The 24,585-nt window shown below is 51.6% G+C and overlaps 1 protein-coding gene across 1 annotated transcript in view; it reads left to right on the forward strand.

Moving 5' to 3' along the window:
- The window catches only part of CFAP100 (cilia and flagella associated protein 100), a 51,079-nt gene that overhangs the window by 15,832 nt on the left and 10,662 nt on the right, over positions 1-24,585 (forward strand). Inside the window, exons 4-13 of the mRNA XM_055344278.1 lie at positions 6,235-6,335; positions 8,768-8,960; positions 10,501-10,568; positions 10,642-10,805; positions 11,044-11,124; positions 11,556-11,737; positions 12,084-12,116; positions 12,193-12,319; positions 18,272-18,320; positions 18,406-18,557. Of these exons, the coding sequence (XP_055200253.1) occupies positions 6,235-6,335; positions 8,768-8,960; positions 10,501-10,568; positions 10,642-10,805; positions 11,044-11,124; positions 11,556-11,737; positions 12,084-12,116; positions 12,193-12,319; positions 18,272-18,320; positions 18,406-18,557 (1,150 nt within the window). The remainder of the gene's footprint in view (positions 1-6,234; positions 6,336-8,767; positions 8,961-10,500; positions 10,569-10,641; positions 10,806-11,043; positions 11,125-11,555; positions 11,738-12,083; positions 12,117-12,192; positions 12,320-18,271; positions 18,321-18,405; positions 18,558-24,585) is intronic.

Consider the following 24,585-nt stretch of genomic DNA (forward strand, 5'->3'; position numbering starts at 1 on the left):
CGTCTTCCTACAGAAGGTTCATTCTAATCAGAATTCAAATGAAATCAGATGGTCTTCACTATCTTTAAATCTAGCAGAGCCCCTCCCCAACATCCTTTCATTTTCTGACTTACTGAGGAATAGTGTTACCTATTCTGTAGAATGTCCCCTGTTCTGGTGTGTCTGTTTGCTTCCTGGTTATTGTCATTTATTGAAACTGTTTCTCAGGTCCTCATATTTCCTTTAATTGGACATCACCCTACATGCTTGACATTCTATTTTGTCTGCAAGAATCCTTCCCACCATATAAAAAATAGTGAAAGGGAATAAAGGGGAAAGGAGAAAAAATGAGTGGGAAATATCAGAAAGGGAGACAGAACATGAAAGACTCCTAACTCTGGGAAACGAACTAGGGGTGGTAGAAAGGGAGGTGGGCGGGGGGGTGGGGGTGACTGGGTGACAGGCACTGAGGGGGGCACTTGACGGGATGAGCACTGGGTGTAATTCTATGTGTTGGCAAATTGAACACCAATAAAAAATAAATTTATAAAAAAATAAAAATAAATAAAATAAAATAAAATAAAATAAAATTGGAGGGTGGAGTAGGATATCTAAAGCCCTTACACTTCTAAACTCTAAAAAAAAAAAAAAAAAAAGAATCCTTCCCACCACCTCTCACAAGCAGCCCATACATCCAGCTGCCTTGATGATGACCATGTCATGCTCAGTGGGTTCAGATTCCCACCAGCCTTTCACCTAACAGCTTCCTCTACCCATGGATGCCTGTGTCTGAACTGACCCCTACATTAGGGGTTGAGGGATCTGGATTTTGGTTTGGTTTCTTCACTAAGGTATAATTCACATAAGGTGAAATGCACACGTCTTAGGTGTACAGTTTGATAAGTCTCAATAAACGTCTACAACTTTGTAGCTTCCACCCCATTCACCGTCTGGAACACGTCTATCTGCCCAAAAATTCCCTTACCCCCAGAGACAGCACTGTCCTGCTATCACCAAAAAATCACTTCAAATTTTTTTTTAAAGATTTTATTTGTTTATTTGAGAGAGAATGAATGAGAGAGAGAGAGCACGAGCAGGGGGGAGGGGCAGAAGGAGAAGCAGACTCCCCTCTGAGAAGGGAGCTCACCATGGGGCTCGATCCCAGGACCCCGGGATCATGACCTGAGCTGAAGGCAGACGCTTCACCGACTGAGCCACCCAGGCGTCCCACCAAAAAATCACTTCATGATTTTTTTTTGTTCTCAAACCTCTTGTATAAATAGGGTCACATTCTGTGCTCTTGGGGTCCTGGCTGCTTTCACTCAACATCGCATCTGTAAATACCAGGCACAGGAGCCCCTTCTTTGTTGTTTGTGTGTTCTATTGTGTGCATATGTAGACAGTGTATTATTCTTTCTGGAATTGAATATTTGGGTTGTTTCTGGTTTTTCGATATTACAAATATCCTCCAATGAACATTCTTGTGCATGCCATTTAGGGAAAGAAGCACTCCTTTCTCCTGGGTATATGTGAAAGAGTGGAATTGCCGGTAGTGTGTCTACCCTTAGTAGATACCGCTGAGCAGTTTTCCAGAACAGTTGTACCAGCTGACAGGCCCACCAACAGCTATGAGTGTTCCAGATGCCTTATGTCCTCCCCAGCAGTTGGCACACTGTTGATGCTTTTACTAACCTGGCCCTTTGGATATGTATTAGCATCTCATATTCCCTGTGACCAATGAGGGTGATTACCCTTCCATATATAGTTCACTGGTGACTTTGTTATAAAGTGCCTGTCCCTGCCTCTGCTCACTATTCTATTGGGTTGTCCTTTTATTTTAATGACTTCTAGAAGCTCTTTACATATTCTGGAAACAAAGCATTCACCAGTTCTAAGTGTGCAAATAGCTTCCCTCACTTGGGAGATTGCTTTTTCCTTTCTTGGGGGTGCCATTTAGTACACAAGAATTCCTAATTTTAATGGAGTTCACTTTATCAATCATTTTCTTATGGTTGGAACTTTTTATGTCCTGTTTTAAAGTTCCTTGCTGACCCAAGTCATGAAGATACTGTATCTCATACAAGTTTTGTGTTCGGGATGCCTGAGTGGCTCAGTGGTTGAGCATCTGCCTTCAGCCCAGGGTATGATTCTGGGATCCCGGGATCGAGTCCCACATCAGGCTCCCTGCAGGAAGCCTGCTTCTTCCTCTGCCTGGGTCTCTGCCTCTCTCTCTCTCTCTCTCTCTCTCTCTCTCTCATGAATAAATAAAAGTATAAAAAAATTTGTGTTCACTTTCTAATCAGACCTACAAATCATTTGTAGTCTAATCGTAACCATAATTTGTTTGTAGACTCTTTGGATTTTCTCATCTACAGTCACGTCACCTTGAAAGGACATTATTTGCCTTTCCTTTCCAATCCTATACTTTTAATTTCTTTTTCTTGCCTACATACAACGTTAAATAGAAGTACAAAGCCAAGTGTCCATGCCTTGTTCCTGACCTTGGGAGGAGGGGTGGGGGACCATGCAATATTTCCCCTCGAGGTTTCTCTATATAGATGCCTATATTCCTTTCCTGTGGCTGCTGTGCCACAGGCTCAGTGGCTTAAATCAACACAAATATGTTATCCTACGATTGTGGAGGTCAGAAGTCTGATGTGAATCTTACAGCACTAGAAGCAAGGTATCCACAGCAAGGTGTCCACAAGCTGTGTTCCTTCCAGGAGCTCCAGGGGAGACTATGCTCCTTTGCCTTTCCCAGCTCATAGGCACCGCACACTCCACTCCTGGTCCCTTCCTTGTCTCCAAAGCCAGGAACACAGCATGCTCCAGTTTTCCATGCTGTCACTCCCACCTCTGCTTCTGTTGTCAGGCCTACTCTTTTGCACACCTAGGCCCTCCTGCCTCCGTCTTAGAAGGACTCCCATCATTCCATCAGGCCCCTCTGTCTAGTCCAGGACCGTCTCCCATCTCGAGGTCCTTAACTTCATCCCATCTACCAAGTCCCCTTTACCATATAAAGGAAACTAGTCTTTTAGGGCTTGGGGCTTAGCGTGTGGACATCACTCAGCTCATCATACTTCCCCCTATCATATTGGGGAGTCTCCTTCTCTTCCTAGGTTGCTAAGACTAGTTATTAAAATCAGGTTTGAATTGTATCAAATACTTTCACTACATCCCTTGAAAAGATCATGTTATTTTCTCCCTCATCCTGGGACGCCTGAGTGGCTCAGTGGTTGAGCGTCTGCCTTTGGCTCAGGGTGTGATCTTAGGGTCCTGGGATCCAGTCCCACGTCGGGCTCCCCACAGGGAGCCTGCTTCTCCCTCTGCCTGTGTCTCTGCCTCGCTCTCCGTGTCTCTCATGAATGACTAAGTAAAATAAAAAAAAATTTTCTCCCCATTCTGTTAATGGGGTATATTGCATTGATTGGTTTCTAAATGTTAAACCAGCTTTGCATCTCTGGAATGATCTGCTTCGATTGCTGCCACCTTCACATTAACATGTTCCCGTTCGGAAACATTGCCTACTCACCAGACTGCAAATGCAGTTTGTTTTCGGAAGCCAGTCTCCACGTAGCTACTACAGTGTGGGCTGCTTACTTATGTCTTTCTGCCTCTCTTACTCGTCACCAGGAGTAACAGTAATTCCCACCTCGAGGTTGTTAGGAAGATTAAGTCAGGTGAAGTCCTTGGTCCAGCCACGATAGATGCTCAGTGCTTGCTAAGGATCATAATTAATCTTTTCGATGGGGACGTGGGACGGGCAGCCCATCATCTACGGGCCATGTGGGGCCATCAGGACTCTGACTCGTCCCTGCCTCTCTCACTCAAGCTCAGTGCTCATTATTCTGAATTTCAGGCAATGCCCCTGCCCAGAGTGGCCAGGCATGCACAGAGGGTGCAGGGAAGTGGGCTGAGGACATGAGGAGGCGGCTCACTGTGGCAGTTCTGTGGGGGCCCCCACACCCCCGTTTCTGCGACCAAAGCTGTCACTTCCTGCATACCTTCCTCCGGCAGGGCAGCCCGGCCTGGCCGGGCCACCCTCCCTCGTCCAGCACTCCCCAACAGCTCCCGCCTTGCCAGTCACCCCCTCTTGTCCAGAGCTGGGTGCAGTTTCTAAATTTATGTTACATCATTTCTCGGGGATGAGGTTGGCCTAGTTGGCAAGGCAAGCCTTGAGCCCATTGCACCATCTTCACCTGCCTCTCCAGCCTCCTGAGCAGACAGAGGCCCTTTGGCAGTATCTTCTGGAACCTCTGTGTCAGAATCAAAGTCGGTGTAAAAGAAAGTCATAATTAGGCATAGGATGAGAGTCCACGCCGCAAACCAAAGCCACACAAGCCCCGTCCCATCTCTGTCCCTCCTACCCAGCGGTCCCTGATGGCCCTTGGGGCCAGCACCACTCCTGTGACCTCTCTCTGTCTCGGACACCTCCTCCCACATGCTGCCCTCTCCAGAAGCCAGGCTGAGAGCTGACTGGAGGCCCTGCTGGCTTCCTCCTCTCTGCTGAGCCCAGGAGTAGATAATATTTCTTTATTCTTCTCACCCAAATACTAAAAATGTCTACTTTTTAAAATTATTTTATTGTTTTAAAGATTTTATTTATTTATTAATTTGAGACACAGAAAGAGAGAGAGGGAGAGAGCACAAGTAGGGGCAGAGGGAGAGGGAGAACCAGGCTCCCAGCTGAGCAGGGGCCCCGGAATCATGACCTGAGCCAAAGGCAGATGCGTAACCTATGGAGCCACCCAGGCACCCCTAGAAGTGTCTATTTTGACAGGATTTAATTCTTAGAGAGAAGCTGAAAGACTAGCACGCAGAAGTTGTAGACTTGGAGCTTTCCCAACCCCTCCACACAGCGGGGGCAGGAGAAGCATCACGGGCAGGGCAGGCACTGCCAGAGAGCACTGGCGGGAGAAGGCCCAGCCCTCTGGCCTCCGCCCTGGTTCCCTCTGATGGCCTGAGCAGAATGCAGTGGGCAAGCCAGCTGCTCTACTCTTGGTCATCAATCAGGATGATCTCGTGCAGAGGTATTTTGAGACTCTCAGAGTGTAACTTCAAATCCTCTTCACAGCTCCCCTTTTCACGGGTAATGGTGTCAAACGGGGCAGACCTCCAGAAATGCAGGCCGGATAGGACTCTGAAGCTTGGAAATGCTCACAGCCACTGGCCTCTGGCCTCCCTTCGGGAAATCAATTGCCAGGAGCCAGCCGGCAATGGCACCCGCGTATCCGGGGCAGTGCTGGGGCTGCTGTGGGTGTCCCTGTCCAGGCCCGACTGGGTCATGCCTTCCTACAGCCTTTGATCACTGCGTACAGGGCTTGCAAAGAATTCGTAATTTTGCAGGCATTTACTGATGATGGTCTTTTTTAAAGATGTGAAATTATTAAAAATAGGCGTTGGAAAGCACTAGCGGAAAATACCCCCGGAATGTTACCAGCAGTTGTTTCAAAGTGGAGAAGTTATTTGGTTATCATACTCTTTTACTGCCAAGAATGGTTTGTTTTGTTTTGTTTTACAATGAACTCTGTTTCTTCTAAATCGAGGATGGGGGAGAAAGCATCCATATTTTAGCCCTTAGTCTGGTGGCTTCAGGGTCCTGTCCCTGCAGAGCTGAGATAGTACATCTTACCCACAGGGGTAGGGGGAGCAGCAGAATTGGAGTCCGTGGCACCACCCCCCCATCTTCCAGATGCCTGCCCTGCCCCCCACCTGGGCCTCAGGTGCCGTGCCATCACTTCCCACGAATTCAGCCTCCCCCTGGGAGGCTCTTAGGGAACCCTGCAGACAAGGCCTGTTCGCCCCGAGTGCTCACTGCCCTCTGCCCTCTGCCCTCTGCCCTCTGCAGGCAGGTGCCCCGGCCCCGGAGTTGGCCAGCCTCCTGCCAGCTGGCTCCATCACTCCCCCCATCCTGCTTCTCTCCTCTATGCAACAGGGGTTCCTGAGACTTTAAACGAGAGGGGACAGGGGGCCAGATGCCCGAGACATAGGTGAGGCTGTGTTCACCAGGTCTCTTTCAGATGCCAGGGACAGAAGCCCAAGTCCAACTAGGTTACACCAGACAGGTGAGTTCATGGAGCTGGAAGGTCCAGGTTGGACTTCAGGCACAGCTGGATCCAAGAGAATGTGCACCGCTTGCTCGTGCCTTCAAGGAAGCTCCCCGTGCTGGACTGGGAGGGCACTGGGGCTCCTGAGGCACGGGCCACCACTTGGAAGACCTGGCTCATCTCTCCAATGACGTATCTCCCTCCCCAGTGTCCATGATTGTTCCTGACCGTTCAGCGAATCCTTTCCACATATCTGGAGATGTGGATTTCTTCTTGCTCAGAGATCAGGAGCGGAATAAGTCTCGCACAGTGAGTACCTAGGACTGAAGCCTGCCCACAACTCTCCCCTCCCTCACACATGTGGAGCCAGACTGCCCTTCTCAGAAGAGTATTTCTTCAGGGTACTCTCTCACTCTAGAATAGTCAATAACTCACTATTTTTTTGTTAAGCATTTTATTTATTTAGAGTTCAAGGGGCTGAGGGCAGAGGGAGAGAGAGAGAAAGAATCTCAAGCAGACCCCAAGTTGAGCACAGAGCCTGATGGGGGCTCGACCGCATGACCCCAAGATCATGACCTGAGCTAAAATCAAGAGCAGAACCCTTAACCGACTAAGCCACCCAAGTGCCCAATGGCTCACCATTTTTAAAAAATCAATTCAAAAGCCTGACTAGCTTTCCAGTCTCTGGCCTGTCGCACTGTCTTACAGGGTTCCTCGGTCTTGTTAGAGTGAGCTGTTTGAAGCTGCGGTGGCCTAGCTCTGTCACCAGGCTTTGCTTTCGCTGTCCCTTGCATGAGATGCCATCTGCTCCAGAGACTTTCCCTGTCCTTCAAGGCCCATCTCAGACCTCAGGGACCTTCCTACCTCCCCCAGGAGACCACCCCCAACTGCTCCAGCCTTGCATGATCCCCCTTGTTGGAGTTCTTGGAGGCCAAATACATACACAAACATGCACACATGCGTACACACGCACGGAGACACGCGTGCCCTTCAGCAGTACCTGGGAGTCCCACAGCCAGCCCCAACCCCCAGCCCATGCCTTGTCTGCACTCCAGCATAGTCTCTCTTGCCTCCCCATCCAAGGGGCCATTTGCCCATTCCCACCGCCTATAGCATGGCTGGAGCAAGCAAGCATCACCACAGCCAGGCTTGGGAGGACACACCGGTGGGCATCTTCCCTGAGAAGCAGTCAGCATGGGCCATGTTTCCGGGACACGCTCTCCGGGGCACCGGCTTGGCAGTGTTTCAGGCTCCCTCCAGGGCTGACTCTGTCTGCCCTGACCCAGGGCTCAGTATCTGAGATTCCTTGGTGAGGTGGCTCCCACTGACACCCCAACAATGACCAAAGACACATAAGGACATGCATGCTTTCCAGCCACACCCCAGACCTCCTCATAGAAGCTCTGGGCGGCCACCAACAATGTGCTCCCTGCCCTCCAGCCACGCTGTGTGCCCACTCGGGCACTCACGCAAAGCCATCCCCGGAAGCACACACTTCTCAGAGGCCTCCAAGTGGGGAACACGGCCGGCACATGCACAACTTTCCCTGACGTTGACTTAGAAACCTTTCTCGTTCTCCGGTGCACAACCAGATTTTCTTCTCCCAGCCTGGCCCTGCTTCCAGGTCGCCTCTACCTTCGTAAATCCTCCAGTCTCGACACCCCTCCCCCTGCCCCAGCTAAGCCTCCAATCTCACATGGACCCCAAGCAGCTGCCCAGTTTCTTCTAAGCGCAGAGGTCTGCCATTGGGATTCTAACAGGTGACATGTCACCACTTTGTTATTCTGCATGGACGGGCAAGCTAGTGGCCTCAGGCTGAATCCCTTCACAGATGAGGTTTCCCTGAACACCCACCTTTAGGGGCTGAATGGGCTGTTCCACCTTGCAGGGCCCGCAGGGAATAGAAATGCCCTGGGGGGTGGGGTGGGGCAAGGGAAGAGGACTTGTGAAGGCCTGCCTGACCCTGCAGGCTAGGATGCTGAGCCAGTGAGCCCTGCACTCCCAGGGCTTGGGCAGCAGGAGGGGCCGGGCACCCTGCAGCCAAAGACCTGGGGGAAGGAGCACCACCACCACCCCCACCCCCCCCCACCCCCCCCCCACCCCCCCCCACCCCCGCCATCCCAGGATCCTCCAAGTGAAGGGCTGGGAAGGGAAGCAGCCCTGAGACAGGCAGGAGGCAGGCAGGGTGGACAGGAGCTGGAGAGGGGCATAACCCCCGCGCCCCCACGCCCCCGCGCCCCCTTAACCCGGTGCACACTGAGGGCTGAGCTTGCAGATTAAACTGCGGATTTCGGGTTTTCTTTTGGAAACTCAGAGAACCTGGACCCTGGAGTGTCAGGTCCAGCAAATCACAGCGTGAGACACCAAATGTGAATTTCAGGCATGGGAGGAATCATCCTAGTGACTTTGTCACTGCACTCACTTCCAAATGGGCACCGTGTCCTTCACCTGGCGACCCCTGCCTTCACCCCGCTCCCTGGAGGCGCTTTCTGCCCACCTCTCCCTCAGCCCGGGAGCTGCGCTCTGCTGCGGGGCGCTCCCCTAGACACCCAGCTCACAGCCTCGTCCGAGCTCAGGGGGTGTGCATGGCCTGGTGCCCCCGCACCCCGACCAGCTGCGCACCTCCGCCCCCCTCCCCCCTCCCCCGCATGTGCGCATCCCCGCCGCCGACCCGAGGGGCGCAGGCAGGGCGCAGGCCCGGGCTGAGGGCGTAGAAACCGACGTCGGCCCACGCCCACCAGGACCGCGAGCAGAAGATTGTCCAGCGGGTGCACCAAAAGATGACCTACTCCTCCGAGGTGTCGGCCAAGCACACCAGCCTGCGTCGCGAGCTGCAGCTGGAGGACAAGATGCAGGACAAGGAGGCGCGCGCCGAGGCGGAGCGGCTGCGTGCCTTCCAGGACGACGCGGCGTGGAAGCTCTCCATGACCAAAGGTGCCCCCGCCAGCGGGCCTTGCCTTCCGTGCGTGGGCAGTGCTGACAAATTGCTTGGAGAGGCAGGGCTACGAGGGGTGGGGACGAGGGGTGGGGTGGTCTTTCTGTGTATGACACCCCCCCCCCCGCCCCCGCCTGCACACAGCTCTATTCCAGACAGACTGCAGATCTGAAAGCCTTTGAATCCCAATACGGTGCATTCGGAGTGTTACCGTGCGCGTGAATGCAGGTTGCACACGAATAAGATAGAGCTGCTTCCCTTGGTGGTGGTGTCGGTCTGGAACTGGGCCCTGCAGTTCAGATGGCAGCTTCAGCATCGAATGACCCCGCCATCCTGGGCCAGCTCTGCACAGCAGGTTCCTCTCCTGGCCTAGGACAGTGCCAATCTGTGGGTTGTGGGATTCAACGTCTTTAGATGCTGCACATAGTGAGAAGGAAGTTGTGTGTGTGAGCTGTTGTTGATTTTATGACCCAGGAGGACATCTTAAGTACTGAATATTCTACGAGCCCAGATGATAAAGTCCCAGAACCCAACTGGACTGCCTGTGTACTGAATGTGAATGTTAAAGAGACCCCCAGCCTCCACCCCTGACCCAATGACTTGCTTTTTTGGGTGGGGAGCCCTAAGCTCACCCCCCTAAGCTCAAACCCCTAAGCTTTGTGTGCCCAGCTCTGCAGGAGGGAGAACAGCACTGCACATTGCTACATTCTGTCTCCTAAGACCTGGGAGAGGCAGGTAGTGTCTGGATGGGGAAGACTGGACCCAAGGGGTTCAGGCACAATACATGTCCTTGTTCCAGATTTGATTTGCACTGAGGAGCTGGGTCTCCTTGAGGGAAGGGCCTGCCCACAGGTGTCCCAGGGAGGCTGCAGCCAAGCTGGGTCTCTGCCAGGCTTCTAGACTTAAGACTCCCATGTCACATCAGGGTCTTTGGGAAAGGAGAGGGATTGAGAGACAACACAGAGAGCCACTTTCCTCAGCCCTTTCCTCGGCTCCCTGCCTCTCCAATGCCTGGGTGCATCTAGGCCTTCTTCCCCAGAAAGACGAGGGAGAAAGGCTCCCCTGGCCTTCAGCCCCAAATGTGTTGGCTCTCTGCTGGCTCTCCAGATGCCTGCCTTAATTTCCTCCCACCTGGCTTAAACCCTGGTGTCTAGACTTAGCTACTAACTAAATTGGATCCTGGGGGCTTAGAGCACCCCAAATAGAGATCATGCTGCCCCATGTTTGTCTCACCACCCTGATGCAGGTCCTGGCCTAATTAGGTCCAGCTGGGTGAAACGTTCAGCGCAGGGGTGTCCAGAGTCTCACTCCAGGTGAGAAGAGTACTACAGCAAGAGAGGCTTGAGTTAGGCATAGGAAAGGACTTCCCACCTGGCCCAGTCTCCCACCATGCAGAGTGCAACACATAAACAGAGTCCCTGGGATGACTTGGGCACCTCAGCAGAGCACCTGCCAGGAGCGGCATCCTAGCCCAGCTGAGGTCTCCCTCGCACTACCCCCGCCGCCCCCCACCTAGAGGCATCCTTCCCCTCTTTGCAGAAAAGAAGATGGAATCTGAGAACATGAGCGACTACATCAACCAGAAGCGACAGATGTTCCTCATCCAGGTAAGCCCAGCTGCAGGGCAGGGGATGGGGCTGTCCCAGCAAGGAGTCCGACTCCCACGCTGCTGGCCCTCAGTACGCCCTGGACATGAAGCGGAACGAGATCCAGCGGCTGGAGATGCTGGCAACCAAGGAGGAGGCGGAGCTGGAGCGGGCCGAGAAGTCCCTGGAGAAGGACGCTGCCCTGTTCGACGAATTTCTCCGGGAGAACGACCGCAGCTCCGTGCAGGCCCTGAGAGCGTGAGCCAGTGCAGAGGGGCGGCCCGCACCCCCGGCGCCCCCTGCACCCCCGGCCCCCGGTGCCCCCTCCCCGGGGCTGTGCACCTACGCCCACCTGCCTGCACCTCGCGGCCGCCCCACCCTTTACCCTGCCGACCGGCCCCAAGCAGCTCCTCGCCCCCACCCCCCTCCAGGGCGGTGTGCACGCCTCTTTAACAGTCTGCGATTGGCTCCCCGCCCCTACCCACCCTACCCTCAGGGCTGAGAAGGAGACCAAAGCAAAGATGGAGAAGATCCTTGAGATCCATGACCTGACCACCCAGATCTCGAACATCAAAAGGCGAGCTCAGAGGGGAGCCTGGGGAGCTGGCTCTGCCACCATTTCCCTGCACGCCTCTCCTGTAGGCAAAAAAGGGCCCCTGCACTGCACAAACCTCACAGCCTCACCTCTCAAACCTAAATAGCTCAGGGACTCAGCTGCCCATTTTACAAATGAGATGACAGAGGTCAAGAAAAGATTCAAGGACTTTCCCAGGGCCACACCAGCAGGAGGCAGGGCTCACTTGGCAGGGTCCCCAGGGTCAGCCGCCACTCCAAGGTCACAGAGGGCTGTAACTGGACATCTGGACCCCACTGGTCCTCGGCAGGGTGGTGTCCTCTCCCTGGCACAACAGTGCTGCTGCCAGGCTTGACCAGGCTTCAGAGGTGGTCCCCTGTGGAGGGGGTCCCAGCAGGCAGAAGCTGACCTCACCATCCCCTCCCCGGGTCTAGTGAAATCTCCAAATTTGAAGACACTTTGCAGCATTACAAGATCTACAAGGACTTCCTATACAAGCTGTCGCCCAAAGAGTGGTTGGAAGAAAAGGAGAAAAAGCACCTGGCTCTCAAAAAGGCCAAGGAGGCCACCGAGCCCCCCAAAGAGAACCTCTTATTTTCCTCAATTGGAGACAAAGGTAGCGGAAAAGAGAGAGTGGGTCCCTGGGTCCATCTAGACCCCGTGACCCACTGGCGGTGGCCTTGGAGGTGCCCAGGCTCCAGGCCAGGGCCCCTTGGGGACCTCTCAAAGCCCCACCAGAGGCAGCAGCTGCCCCTTACGGCCTCGTGGCTCACCCCACACATTCACTCAAGGAAGATAGGGCCTGTGCTAACTCAGACCAAGGGGCTTCCCTCCCATGCTTGCTTTCTGAAGCTCAGGGAAAGAGGGTTGGGGCATCTTGGGGAAGCCTCTGCCCTCAGGCAGTGTTGCTGAAGGCCTGACTCCGGTGGGAGCCATCTGGAATCCTCCTCTGCTTCCTGTAGGACCAGGGATCAAGAGCAAAACAAGCTCCAGAGGTACGTGGCTGCCCCAAGCTGGAGGTGTCCCGCCCTGGGCTGGGGTGCATGGAAACCATTCCTCTGCTTCCTCCAGATGGGCAGGGCCCAAAGAAGCCCTGGAAGTTCCTGCAGGTGGCCCGGCTGGGGCGGATCCTGTCCAGTGCCATGAGCCTCCAGCATAGCCGCCAGCCCAGCGTGAGTAGCGGGCTGGACCCTAAAGGGTGAGTGGGCCTAGTGTAGGGTAAGAAAGTGGCTGAGCCCTGGCGGGGGGGGGGGGGGGTGCTCCCTAGGGGCTCCAGGCCAGGGGTGCCCAGGACGAGTCCAGCCTATCCGGGAAGAGTGAGACCATGAGGAGGGGCTGTTCCCAACATGCAGAGTGTCTAGTCTGACTTAAGCACCAAATCAATATGTTTTCTGAACAGTTTTATTTCTGTCCAATTTGATAAACTTATGCCTAGGGTGACCCACTTGGATGCTAATGGGACAGTCAAGTATATATATAGGTGTGGGCAGCCAAGTTGGGTGCACTGAGCGGAAGGGCACAGGCTCTGCCAGCCCTTGGTGCCCAAGGAGTGCTGGCCAATGAGGCCAGAGCTCCAGAGCTTTTCAAGAGAAGCCAGAGTCTGGATTTTTAATGTTTTTTTTTTTAAGATTTTATTTATTTATTCATGAGAGACAGAGAGAGAGGCAAAGACACAGGCAGAGGGAGAAGCAGGTTCCCTGTGGGGAGCCTGATGCGGGACTCGATCCCAGGATCACAGGGTCATGCCCTGAGCCAAAGGCAGACGCTCAATCACTGAGCCACCCAGGCATCCCCAGAATCTGGATTTTTTTAAAAAAAATTACCCAGATTTAATGTGACTGACTTTCAAATCTTTTTTAAAAACATGAGAGGGACAAATAGAAACCCCAAACGGATCCGTGAGCCAATGAAAACCTGTCCCCATATAAAACTGCTCTTGCCTACAAGGCCAGAGCCAAACCCTCCACCTCCCCCTGCTGCTGGGTCACCCCCAGTTACTCCTCCTCCCTCACTGAAAATGTGTTTAGTTTTAGGGGTTTTCTAAGTAATACATTCAGAAAAATCACAGCTATATAGAAAGATACAAGCTGAGAAGGCTCACCCTGTGCCTCCGCCCCCCAGCACCCGTGCACCTCCTTCCAGCCCCCTTCCACCCAGACTGTTGGGCCAGGAAGCCACAGGTGGCACTGCAGTGGGAATTGTTATCTACTGCATATCCTTCCAGCCCCCCCCCCTTTTTTAAGATTTATTTATTTGATAGAGAGAGAGAGTGAGCACACGCGAGTAGGCACAGGGGCAGAGGGAGAGGGAGAGAGTCCTAAGCAGATTCCCTGCTAAGCCTGAGATCGTGACCGGAGAGGAAGTGACAAGGCCTGGGTGCCCCTTGGCAGCCATTTTTATGTTAACGGTTCCTTGAACCGTATGACGTTGCTGTGCTGTTGGGCAGCTCAATAGAACGCTGGCATTTCCGCCCATTCAACCTAAGTACGAGCAAAGGTGCTTTTCTTACCCCATCCTCCCTTTCACTAGGGAGCTGGCCCTGTGCAGCTCGTTGTCTGTGCACAGCATAGGTGGGGGCGCGTGTGGAGGCTGACTGCAGCCTCCCCCGGCCATCTAGCCCCTGGTCTCCCGTACAGTTGGGGCCTTATTCGTGATGTGTGACTGTGGGGTGGGGGGGCTCGCATGGCTGTGAGGCGCTTACCTTCATAGTGCCAGGGCCACTGCCAGGGTGCTTACCTGTCCCATGCAATCTGGAGCCCCCTTGGGCCAGAGTGGCAAAACTGGAGAGCCAAGGCAGGTGGCTGGCAGACTGGAGACCCAGGGAGGAATAGTTGCTGCAACGTGAGTCTGAAGGCAGTGAGCTGGGACAATTCCCTGTTCTTTGTGGGAGGTCCATCTTTTTCTCTTGGGGCCTTCAACTGATTGGATAAGGACCACCATGAAGGGTCATCTGCTTTATTCAAAGTCCACTGATTTGCTCATCTCATCTGATAAGTATCTTCACCGAAACTTGTAGGATAATGTTGGACCTAGCCAAGTGAACAAAATCCACTGTCCCAGGGGGCACTGGGGCAAGGGTGGGTCTGCTGGTCTTGCAGAGTCGTTTCAAGGTCTAACAGCTGTCAGTGATCCTGGATGCTCCAGCTGAAGGCCAGGCCTCCTCCTGGACAGGTCCCAACTCCAGTGACTCTCGCCTCTTAACCCCTACAGCACCCACTGTGGGAACACCAGATGCCTCTTAAACACCTCCCAGATATCTCCCTGCCAGTCCCCAACACCCCACACACAGCCACCAGTGTTCTCCAGCTGCAGCAAGTGACCACAAGACAGACTTCCTCCTGCCTCTTCCCCAGCCAGCCACCCCAAGCCCCAGTGCCACCTGGAGGGTGGTGAGAAAACCCGGGTACCAGCACCCAGGGGGAGCTGGCACCTCAGGTCAGAGCCTCCAGAGGCTGGGAAGTGTCTGACATGGTCAGTCTTCCTTTATTTTTTCCCTCTTATATTGATGCTATTGCCAGATAACAAAATGAACAAATCTTAAGGGAATCCTTGAATTTTCACACATGTAGGCACCTGTGTAATCACACCCAGACCCGGCCATAGAACATTCCGGGTGCCCAGAACTCCCTCAGGCCCTCCTTGGTCAGACCTCACCCAGGAAGTTGGCGCTATTTGGATCTGTTGCCCTGGGGCTCTTCCCTGTGCTGACGCTCGGTGCCGTGAGAAGGGCCCCAGCATGCTCTTGGCCGGCTTCTCCCGCTGCCCGTCTGCGCGGTTGTGCGCAAAAGCTGGCTGGTGCTGCTTTCACACGCCGGCTCCCAAGAGGCCCCAGTCTGGGTCCTGTCTCCACGTGGTGAGTGGGGCCTTTGGAGCTGTTCCCCATAGCTGCGTATTCTGGTTAAAGCTGCGGCATGCTTCCTGGACTTTTATGTGTGAGCACGAGCCCCCTGTGTGTTGGAAATGAGAGTGGGATTGCTGGGTGGAGGTGAGCAGCGGTTGTGCCCAGGCCAGCAGGCAAGAGAGCTCCAGTAGCCCCACGTCTCGCCTGGCAAGCTCAGACCCTGGGGTTGGGCTGTCGTAGGTCCCCTCAGTCTCTGTGTTCTGGCGGCGTTTGCAAATCGAGTGTCTTGGTAGAAAATGTGACGTTCAGTGAGACCAACACATCAGGAGATGATGTCATTGAAGAGATGGCCTTCACTCAGTTCCCATGAGGAGGGGGGCATTGGGGAGGCAAGAGGCTGGGTCTGGGGGCACAGGGAGCTGGGGAACAGGGGACAGAAGCCCCCCCCCCTGCGGTTTCTGCAGGAAAGAATGAGTGAGGTGGAGGACGTGGATTTAGGATTGGCGGGCTTGAAGGATTTTGGGACTCTGGGACCGACGGGTGTCCTCAGGTATCTGGCAAACAGGGCAGGGGTCTAGTGGCTCTGGCTGTGAGAGCTTGGGATCTGAGCTCTGGACTGGTGGGTCTGCACTTGGAGGGTGTGTCCTTTACTTTGTCTGGAATTGGCCAACCCTGGCAGGGACGGTCTATCCAGTCCAGGGTCAGCTTAGCCCGGTGGGTGAAAATGGAATATTCATAACAGAATATGGAAAAGAGAAGACAGGATTAATACTGGGTAGAGTGGTATCTCATTATGGTCTTCATGACATTTTCATGATGACAAATATGATGGTCACTCAGATCCTCCTTTGTAAAGTGTTCAATTTTTGTACATTTAAAAATATATAGATATTTCATTCAGGGTTTCTTTTTTTAAATTTTTATTTATTTATGATAGAGAGAGAGAGAGAGGCAGAGACACAGGCAGAGGGAGAAGCAGGCTCCATGCACCGGGAGCCCAACGTGGGATTCGATCCCGGGTCTCCAGGATCGCGCCCTGGGCCAAAGGCAGGCGCCAAACCGCTGCACCACCCAGGGATGCCCAGGGTTTCTTTTTTTTAAGACTTTATTTATTTATTCATGAGATATACAGAGAGAGAGAGAGAAAGGCAGAGACATAGGCAGAGGGAGAAGCAGGCTCCATTCAGGGAGCCTGACATGGGACTCGATCCCGGGTCTCTAGGATCATGCCCTGGGCCGAAGGCGGTGCTAGACCACTGAGCCACCTGGGCTGCCCCAATTTTTGTACATTTTTATTGGACTATTGGTCTTTTTCTTCTGGTTGTCTATTAGTTCTTTATCTATCTGGATGCCACCTCTCCATGTCAGAGTATAGTATGAATATCTTTGCCCAGCCTGTGACTTGTCTTATTACTCTCTCATTGTGATCATTTTGAATCCAATTAGCCAATCTTTGCTTTGATGGTTGGTGCATTTTGTGCCCTCTTTAAGAAATCTTTTCCAATCCCAAAGTCACTGAAATAGTCTCCTGTGCTCTCTTCTGGAAGCTTTCTAGTCTGTCGGGTTAGATAAGGGTTGCAGTACCTGGGCTGGAGAGAACAGTTGGTCCAGGCGCTCAGGAGCCTCCCCGCCACCCTCGTTCGCGGGTCTGTATCTTCTGCTCACCCCTTACTTGCACCATCCCCTGCCCTTCCTTCTCTCCAATGGCCTGTCCCATGGTCTGTCACCCACCTGCTCCTGAGCTCCACGCCTCTGTAAGTGCACCGCCCCCCCCCCTTGATGTTCTCACTCCACCTTCTGTGTCCCGAACTGATGTATCTTGGGCTGGGAGGGGACCTGAGTGCTACCAGTTTCCAGGCTCACTTTCATCCTTGTGCATCATGTGGTGCCTTTTGGAGACCAGCCACCCCTGGGGGACCGGGCACATGCCTTCAGTTAACCTTGATCCCTGAAAGCCTGGCCAGTGGGAACTGTTTCTTCCACTTCAGTGTTGAACAGAGGCTCCAAGAGGGTAGCTATGCATGCTTCCTCTGCCTGGATTGCCCTCAGCCTGGAGCTCCCGCCATCAAAGCCCCATGTTGGGCCTGTCCCTTGGAAGAGAGGTCTATGGATCACACTATCCAGGTCTCTCCATCTGTTAGCCATGCGACCAGGGCTACTGAGTACAGTTGAGCAGGTGGTGGGCTGCACAAGGCATTCAGTTGAGAGGACAAGTGGGAGCTAAAGTCCAGCCTGCCCCCCAGACTACGTTCATCCAGAGGGCAGATTCTCAGGTGCCAATTAGGCCAGCAGTACCCTGCTGGTGACCTTGGGTGGGTGGCCAGTTCTCTAAGCTGCGTGCTCATTTGCCAAATGGACATCAAGTGTTCAGTATGAGGCACTGGCCTGGTGAGTCCTTTGGTTGTTACTGTGACCCTTCCTCTGGGAAATCCTCCAGGGCTCCCCCTCTGGGCTCCCACAGAGCCCTGCACTTAGCACCTCTGTCAGGTCAGGGCTAGAGTCAGGCAGTTCTCAGCCAGGTTCCTGGGGCAGAGCCCAAATGCCTCTGGCTATGAGCCTGCCCCACCTGCTTCTCAGCTAACAGAAGCTGCACATCCAGGGCCAGGGCCTGGGCTGAAGGAGGCCAGGAGGGGCGATGGAAGCAGGTTTGGAAGTCAGTGGCAGCCAGGTCCCATCCAGCGGGGGCTTCCAGGACCCCATACTGAGTGCAACCCTGAGGCCAGTGCAGGATGGTCCCCGCCCATGTAGGGTGCTCAGGATCAGTCGAGGTATCAAAGGAGAGCTCTGAGTAGTCTGTCAAGGACAAGTGCCAAGGGCAAACCTAGATAGGGGAGGTGGGCAGGAAAGAAATGGTAGAAATAGAATGACAATGGAGCCAGCAACTCTAGCAGTGGCAGCTGTGGATGCAAAGGTCCTGTGGTAGGGTCAGCCCCCGGAGAAACCTCCAGAGAGCTGGTAGGGCAGGAGCAGAGTAACTTCGAGGGTAGCAGAGGGAGGTGAGGGCACAGGAGGGGCCCTACAGGCTCCCAGGGAGGCTGAGTTTTAATCTAGCTGAAATGCCATCAACTAATCGAATTTTGAAACTGTCCCCTGACTGCTGTACGACAGCTATGGGGCGGAGAGGGGAACTGGTGCCCTTGCCTGCTCAGCTGCTGGGACGGAGAGGAGGAGGGCACAAGGGGCAGGAAGGTACCCTGGTGATGCCAGGAGGCTTCAGCACCGGGGATGGGGTAAGACAACCAGCAGACCTCTGGCTCCCCTGCCTTCCCAGGCAGGGTAGCAGTGCCCTGACCCCACATCTCTCTGCAGGTCAAACTCCATCTCCACAGTGCACGAGGATCCAGACAGTGAAGGGGAGGTCAGTGGCCCCACTCTGGGTGAGGCTGCAGAAGCTCGTCCCCCCGCATTGCCCAGCCGGCCTGCACACATGGCTCTGGTTGCAGGAGCTGGAGCTGTACTTCACAGAGCCCCAGCAGCTCCTGGACGTCTTCATGAAGCTAGAGGAGCAGAACCTCTCCCTCATCCAGAACACACAGGAGATGGAGGAGGCCCTGGATGATCTGAGCTTAACCCTGAAAAACACCCAGATCCGCATGTAGGTCTCCTGCCAGGGCTGGCTGGGTGCGGGGAGGAGAGGGTTCCATCACTGGCTGTCATCCTGGGACCCCCGTAGCCACTGGGAACTGAGCTATGCAGCCACCCATCCTCCCATCCAAAGTTCTGCCCCTGCTCTAGCTTCAGCTTTCTGGAAAGCTCCACTGGAAGCCTGACTCTGAGGAGAAGGCATGTCATTTTGGGCAGGAGAGCTGGGGAGGAGGTGGGAAGAGGTCAGGTAGGTGGAGCCACATGGGGCTAGTCCTCTCCCCACCCCAGAGCACCCTGCAACCTGGGAGGTATCAAGGGGCTCCCACCCAGGTGCATTCTGCTGGGCCGTGTCAGACTGGGGCAATAGGTGAGGCTCATCAGGAGCAAGGAATCATCCCTTCACACCCAAAGAGTGAGTCCCTATTCTGGGGCAAGCCCAGGGCTAGGCTCTCTAAGGACAAGCAAGGCCCTGCCTCGTGCAGCTGATTTTTGATGGAGGCAGACAGGGGTGACTTGTAGGTACTGACATGTGCCAGAAGAAGAGAGACAGTGATAGGAGAAGGCCATAGTGGAGGGTCAGGGCAGGCTTCTAGGGGAAAGCATCATTTGAACCAGGAACTTCCTGAGCAATTGGAAGCCACATATATCTGGTGGAAGAGGGTTCCAGGCAGAGAGAAAGCAAGTGCAAAGATGTAAGGTGGAAGCCATCCCAGGGCTTTGAGGCCCCGTAGGGAGTCATATTCTTGAGTCTTGTTGGCCTGTGTCCTGCCATGGAGAATCTCCTGCCCAGAGTCTCTTTTGGGTGATATGAAACCACTAGCTCTCAGGCAAGATTGTGTCTCCTAGAAAGCTGAGAGTAGCAGAGACAGAGAAAGGGAGATGAGCTGGGGAAATGCAGGCAGCCTCCCAGATTCCAGAAACCTGGCCAGAGGACACACACGTACACACTTGCATTAGCAGAATCCTGGAGATGCACTCCAGTCGCTGGTCTTTAGCCAGCTGAGCCACCCTTGAGCACCAACACTTTATTTCCAGGAGAGTCATGGCCTGTATGCATTAACTTCCGTGAACTCAACCACCCTATCTCAGCAAGAGATACACATATACTTTTAAAAATATATGCAGCAAGTAATCTGAATAGGCCTGTATCTATTAAGGAAATTGATTCAATAATTAATAACTTTCAAAAGAGAAAGCACCCGACCCAGATGGGGTTAGTAGCAAATTCTACTAAATATTTAAGGAAGAAATTTTACCAATCTCTAACAGTGTCTTCCAGAAGATAGAGAGGGGATACTTTCTAACTCATTCTGTAAGACCAACACTAACCTAATTCCAAAACCAAGGAAAGACATTACAAGAAAAGTAAACTACAGGCCAGTATTTCTCATGAACATACATGTAAAAAATCTTCAACAAAATATTAGCAAATTGAATCAAACAATGTATAAAAGAATTGTACACTGTGTTCAGGTGGGATTTTTCCCAGATATGCTAGGCTGTTTCAGAGTTTGAAAACCAATTAAAGCACATCACTATATCAATAGATACAGGAAAAAGCATTTGATAAAATCTAACACCGATTCATAATAAAAGCTCTCCGTTCACTAGGAATAGAGAACTTCCTGAACTTGGTAAAAGCTATCTACAAAAACCCTACCACTAACATCATGCTTAAAGCTTTCCCACTAAGATCAGGAACAAAGCAAGGATGTCTTCTCTCACCTCTCCTTTTCAGCATCTTACTGGGAGTCCTCACTAAGCCAATAAGACAAGAGAAGGAAATAAAAGTACAGGTTTCCTCCAATATCAAAGTAGAACATTCCTATAAAAACTTTTGTAAACCAAAATGGTGTAAAGCAAAGGAGCAAGTAGCATAAATTGATAAGGAAAATTTTCTCAGCGTTCCCAGACTCAAAAAATAACCTCTCTTAGGCTTTTCTGAAACCTTTGGACTCCTCTTGCTAACATGCATAAAGAAGAGACAGAGCATTGATGTGCAAAGACACAGTTCAGAGCTCTAGAGCCTTGGTACTGAGATGCTGGGTGTAGTTCTTGGGGCAGGAGCTTGGCGGTGCCAGTCTTGTTGCTGGAGGCAGGTAAGTGCGGCCTCCATAATGGCTTACTGCACAGCAGACACTGAACACTATTTTCACCTTTTGCCTTTTTTCATAAACGTGAAAATCCTCTTCAGTTTTCTTTCAGTTAGTGAAAACATACCAATGTAGATCTTTCATAAAAGGAAAGTGGCCTAATAGGGAATTTAGAAAAGCAGGAATACCTGTATACAGATGGGGCAGACAACATGATCATCTTACAGAAAATCTCAGAGAATCAACAAAACCCTCCTGGATTAGTAAACCATTATAGCAAGGTTACAGAATACAGGGTTACAGTACAAAACTTCATTTCCTATGTGCCAGCAATGAACAAGTGGAATTTAGAATTGAAAACACAATACTATTTTCATTAGAACCCTCAAAAAAGAAATACTTACATATAAAACTAACAATGGGCACCTGGGTGGCTCAGCTGGTTGAGCGTCCAAGTCTTGATTTCAGCTGAGGTCATGATCTCAGTGTCATGAGATCAAGCCCCGAGTTGGGCTCCACATTGAGCATGGAGCCTGCTTAAGATTCTCTCTCCCTCTCCTCCTGCCCCTCCCCCCACTTCATGCACACTCTCTCTCCCTCTAAAAAATAAAACTAACAATATATGTACAAGATTTATATGAGAAAAAATATAAAATTCTGATGATGGGCCAAAGAGTTAGAGCTAGTTCATGTATATAGGTGAGAAGATTCAATATTGTCAGGATATCAGTTCCTCCCAACTTGATCTATAGATTTAATGCAATCCCAATCAGCCTCCCAGAAAGTTATCTTGTGGATACCAACGAACTGATTCTAAAGTTTATACAGAGAGGCTAAAGACCCAGAAGAGCCAACATGTTGTTAAAGAACAACAAAGTTGGAGGATTTATACTATCCAACTTCAAGACTTATGATGAAGCTACAGTAATCAAGTGATGTGTTACTGGCAAATAAATCAGTGGAACAGAATAGAGAGCTCAGGAACAGACTCACACAAGTACAGTCAACTGGTCTCTGACAGAGGAGCAAAGTCTATGCAATAGAGCAAAGAGAGACTTTTCAACAAATGGTGCTGGGAGAACTGGACTTCCACATGCAAAAAAATGAATTTAGACACAGACTTTACACCTTTCATAAAAAACTAACTCAAAAGGGATCATAGACCGAAGTGCAAAATGCAAAACCATAAAACTCCTGGAAGATAACGTAGGATGCCCTTGGGTCTGGTGAATTTTAGATGCATTCCCAAAGTGACAATCCATGAAGAAAGAATTGGTAAGCTAGACTCCACGAACATTAATGATTCTGCTTTATGAAAGGTAAGAGAATGAGAAGACAAGTCACAGGCTGGAAGAAAATATTTGTGAAACACGTATCTGATAAAGAACCATTATCCAAAATATACAAAGAACTCTTAAATTTTAACCATAAAGGATGCCTGGGTGGCTCAGCGGTTGAGCATCTGTCTTCAGCTCAGGGTGTGACTCCAGGGTCCTGGGATCAAGTCCCACCTCGGGCTCCCTGCAGGGAGCCTGCTTCTCCCTCTGCCTGTGTCTCTGCCTGTCTGTGTGTCTGTCATGAATAAATAAATAAAATCTTAAAAAAAAGTGAACAATCTAACTTAAAAGTGGGCCAAAGACCTGAACAGGGCTAAAGACACATCATCAAATAATATATACAGATGGCAAATAAACATATGAAAAGATGTTCAACATCAGATGTCATTAGGGAATTGCAGCTCAAAACTATACTACTATATACACCTATTAGAATGGCCCAAATCCAAAAGATTGGATTGCCAGGGTTTGGGGGGAGGCAAGGTAAGTAGGTGGAACGCAGAGGATATTTAGGGCAGTGAAATGACTCTGCATGATACCCCTAATGATGGAAACCTGTCGTTATACATTTGTCCAAACCTATGGAAGGAACAGCACTAAGTGTGGACCCTCATGGAAACTATGGACTTTGGGTGATAATTATGTGCTGCTGTAGGTTCACTGATTGTAACAAATATATGTTGATGGTGGAGGAGGGAGGTGGGAGGAGTGGATATTTGGGAATTCCCTGTACCTTCTTGATTTTGCTGTGAACCTAAAACTGCTGTTTAAAGATGAAATCTCTATCCAAAAACCTATACAACAGCAAATGAGAAATCTGTTCCAACACTGGAAGAAAGAGTGGCTGTATTGGAGACCACACAGACACACACACACAAAGCCCAGAATTCTTCACAGCAAAGTTATTCATAATAGGGCAAGAACTAGAAACAGCCCACATGCTGGGGGCACCTGGGTGGCTCAGTTGGTTAAGTGTCTGATTCTTGATTTAGGCTCAGGTCTTGTTCTCAGGGCTTTGAGGTTGAGCCCACATCAGGCTCTGTGCTCCTTGCAGAGTCTGCCTAAAATTCTCTTTCTCCCCCACCCCCCGCCCCTCCCTGTGCTCATCTTGTTTGCTCAGTCACTCTCTCTCTCTCTAAAATAAATAAAATCCCTAAAAAACAGCAACAAGGGGATCCCTGGGTGGCTCAGCGGTTTAACGCCTGCCTTTGGCCCAGGGTGCGATCCTGGAGTCCCGGGATCGAGTCCCACGTCAGGCTCCCGGCATGGAGCCTGCTTCTCCCTCCTCCTGTGTCTCTGCCTCTCTCTATGTCTATCATAAGTAAATAAATAAATCTTTAAAAAAATAAACAGCAACAAAAAAAGAAAAATCCCATATGTCCACAGCAAGGGAGTGGACAAGCTGTGTGCATTAAATGTCTGTTGCTGCTATAACAAATGACTGCGGAGTGCCTTAGAACAAATTTATTCCCTTATAGGTCTGGAGCCCAGAATTCCAAAATAGGTATCACTGGGCTGAAATCAAGGCATCAGCAGGGGGTCTCTCTGGAGAGATCTTTTTGTTACCTTGTCCAGCTTCCAGAGGCCACCATGGCCCCTCTATTTTCAAACCAGCAATGCCAGCTGAGTCTTTCTCACACCCCCTCACCCTTGACTCTCTTTCTTGCCTCCCTCTTCCATTTATAAGGACCCTTGTGATGACACTGGGCCCACCAGGCAATCCAGGATCATCTCCCCATCTCCAGGTCAGCTGGTTTGCAACCTTAAGTGCAGCTACCACCTTGGTCTCCCTTGCAAAGTAGTATACTGTATCCACAGGGTCTTGAGATTAGGGCGTGGACATGTAAGGAAGCCATTAAATACCATAGAAATCTACTCAGCAATAAAAAAAAAGGAGAAAACTATTAACACAGGCAACAATGTGGCTGAACCCCACACACATTATGCTGAGGGAAAGAAGCCAGGCACCAAAGATGACCTACTATGTCATTCATTTGCAGTGCTAGAACCAGCCAAATTGGTTATCAGTTGCATAACAAATCATCCCAAAGCTTGGTGGCTTAATATAACACGTATTTATTATTTCACCCTTTCTGCGGATCAGGGATCTGGGCCCAGCTGGGCTGGCTCCTCTGCAGCGGGACCTTTCATGGATTGCTGTCCAGGTGGCAGGTGGGGTGTGGTCATCCCAAAACTGCACTTGAGGAAGGAGCCACTTCCAAGCTCATTCATGTGGCTGATTTGATTCCTTGCTGGCTGTAAGCCAGAGGCCACCCTCAGTCTCTTGCCACATGAGCTCTGATAATAGCAGCTTGTTCCTTCAAAGTGTGCAAGCCCAAAAGCCAAGAGAATGAGTCTGCTAGCAAGATGGAGGTCATGGTCTTATGTACCCTAAGCGCAGAGGTGACACCCCATCCCACATTCCACTGGCTAGAAGCAAGCTGCTGGGCTCAGCCCACATTCCAGTAACACCTTTGAGGAAGCAGGTGTCTCCAGAGGCCATCTTAGAGGTTTGCTCATAAGGGAAAATGAATGGAGACATCAGCCCATTGGGTACCTGTGGCTGTGACAGGGGAGGGAGTTGATACAAAGGAGCATGAGGAAACTT

Source organism: Nyctereutes procyonoides, unplaced genomic scaffold (genome assembly GCF_905146905.1).
Source record: "Nyctereutes procyonoides isolate TBG_1078 unplaced genomic scaffold, NYPRO_anot_genome, whole genome shotgun sequence".
Lineage (NCBI taxonomy): Eukaryota > Metazoa > Chordata > Mammalia > Carnivora > Canidae > Nyctereutes > Nyctereutes procyonoides.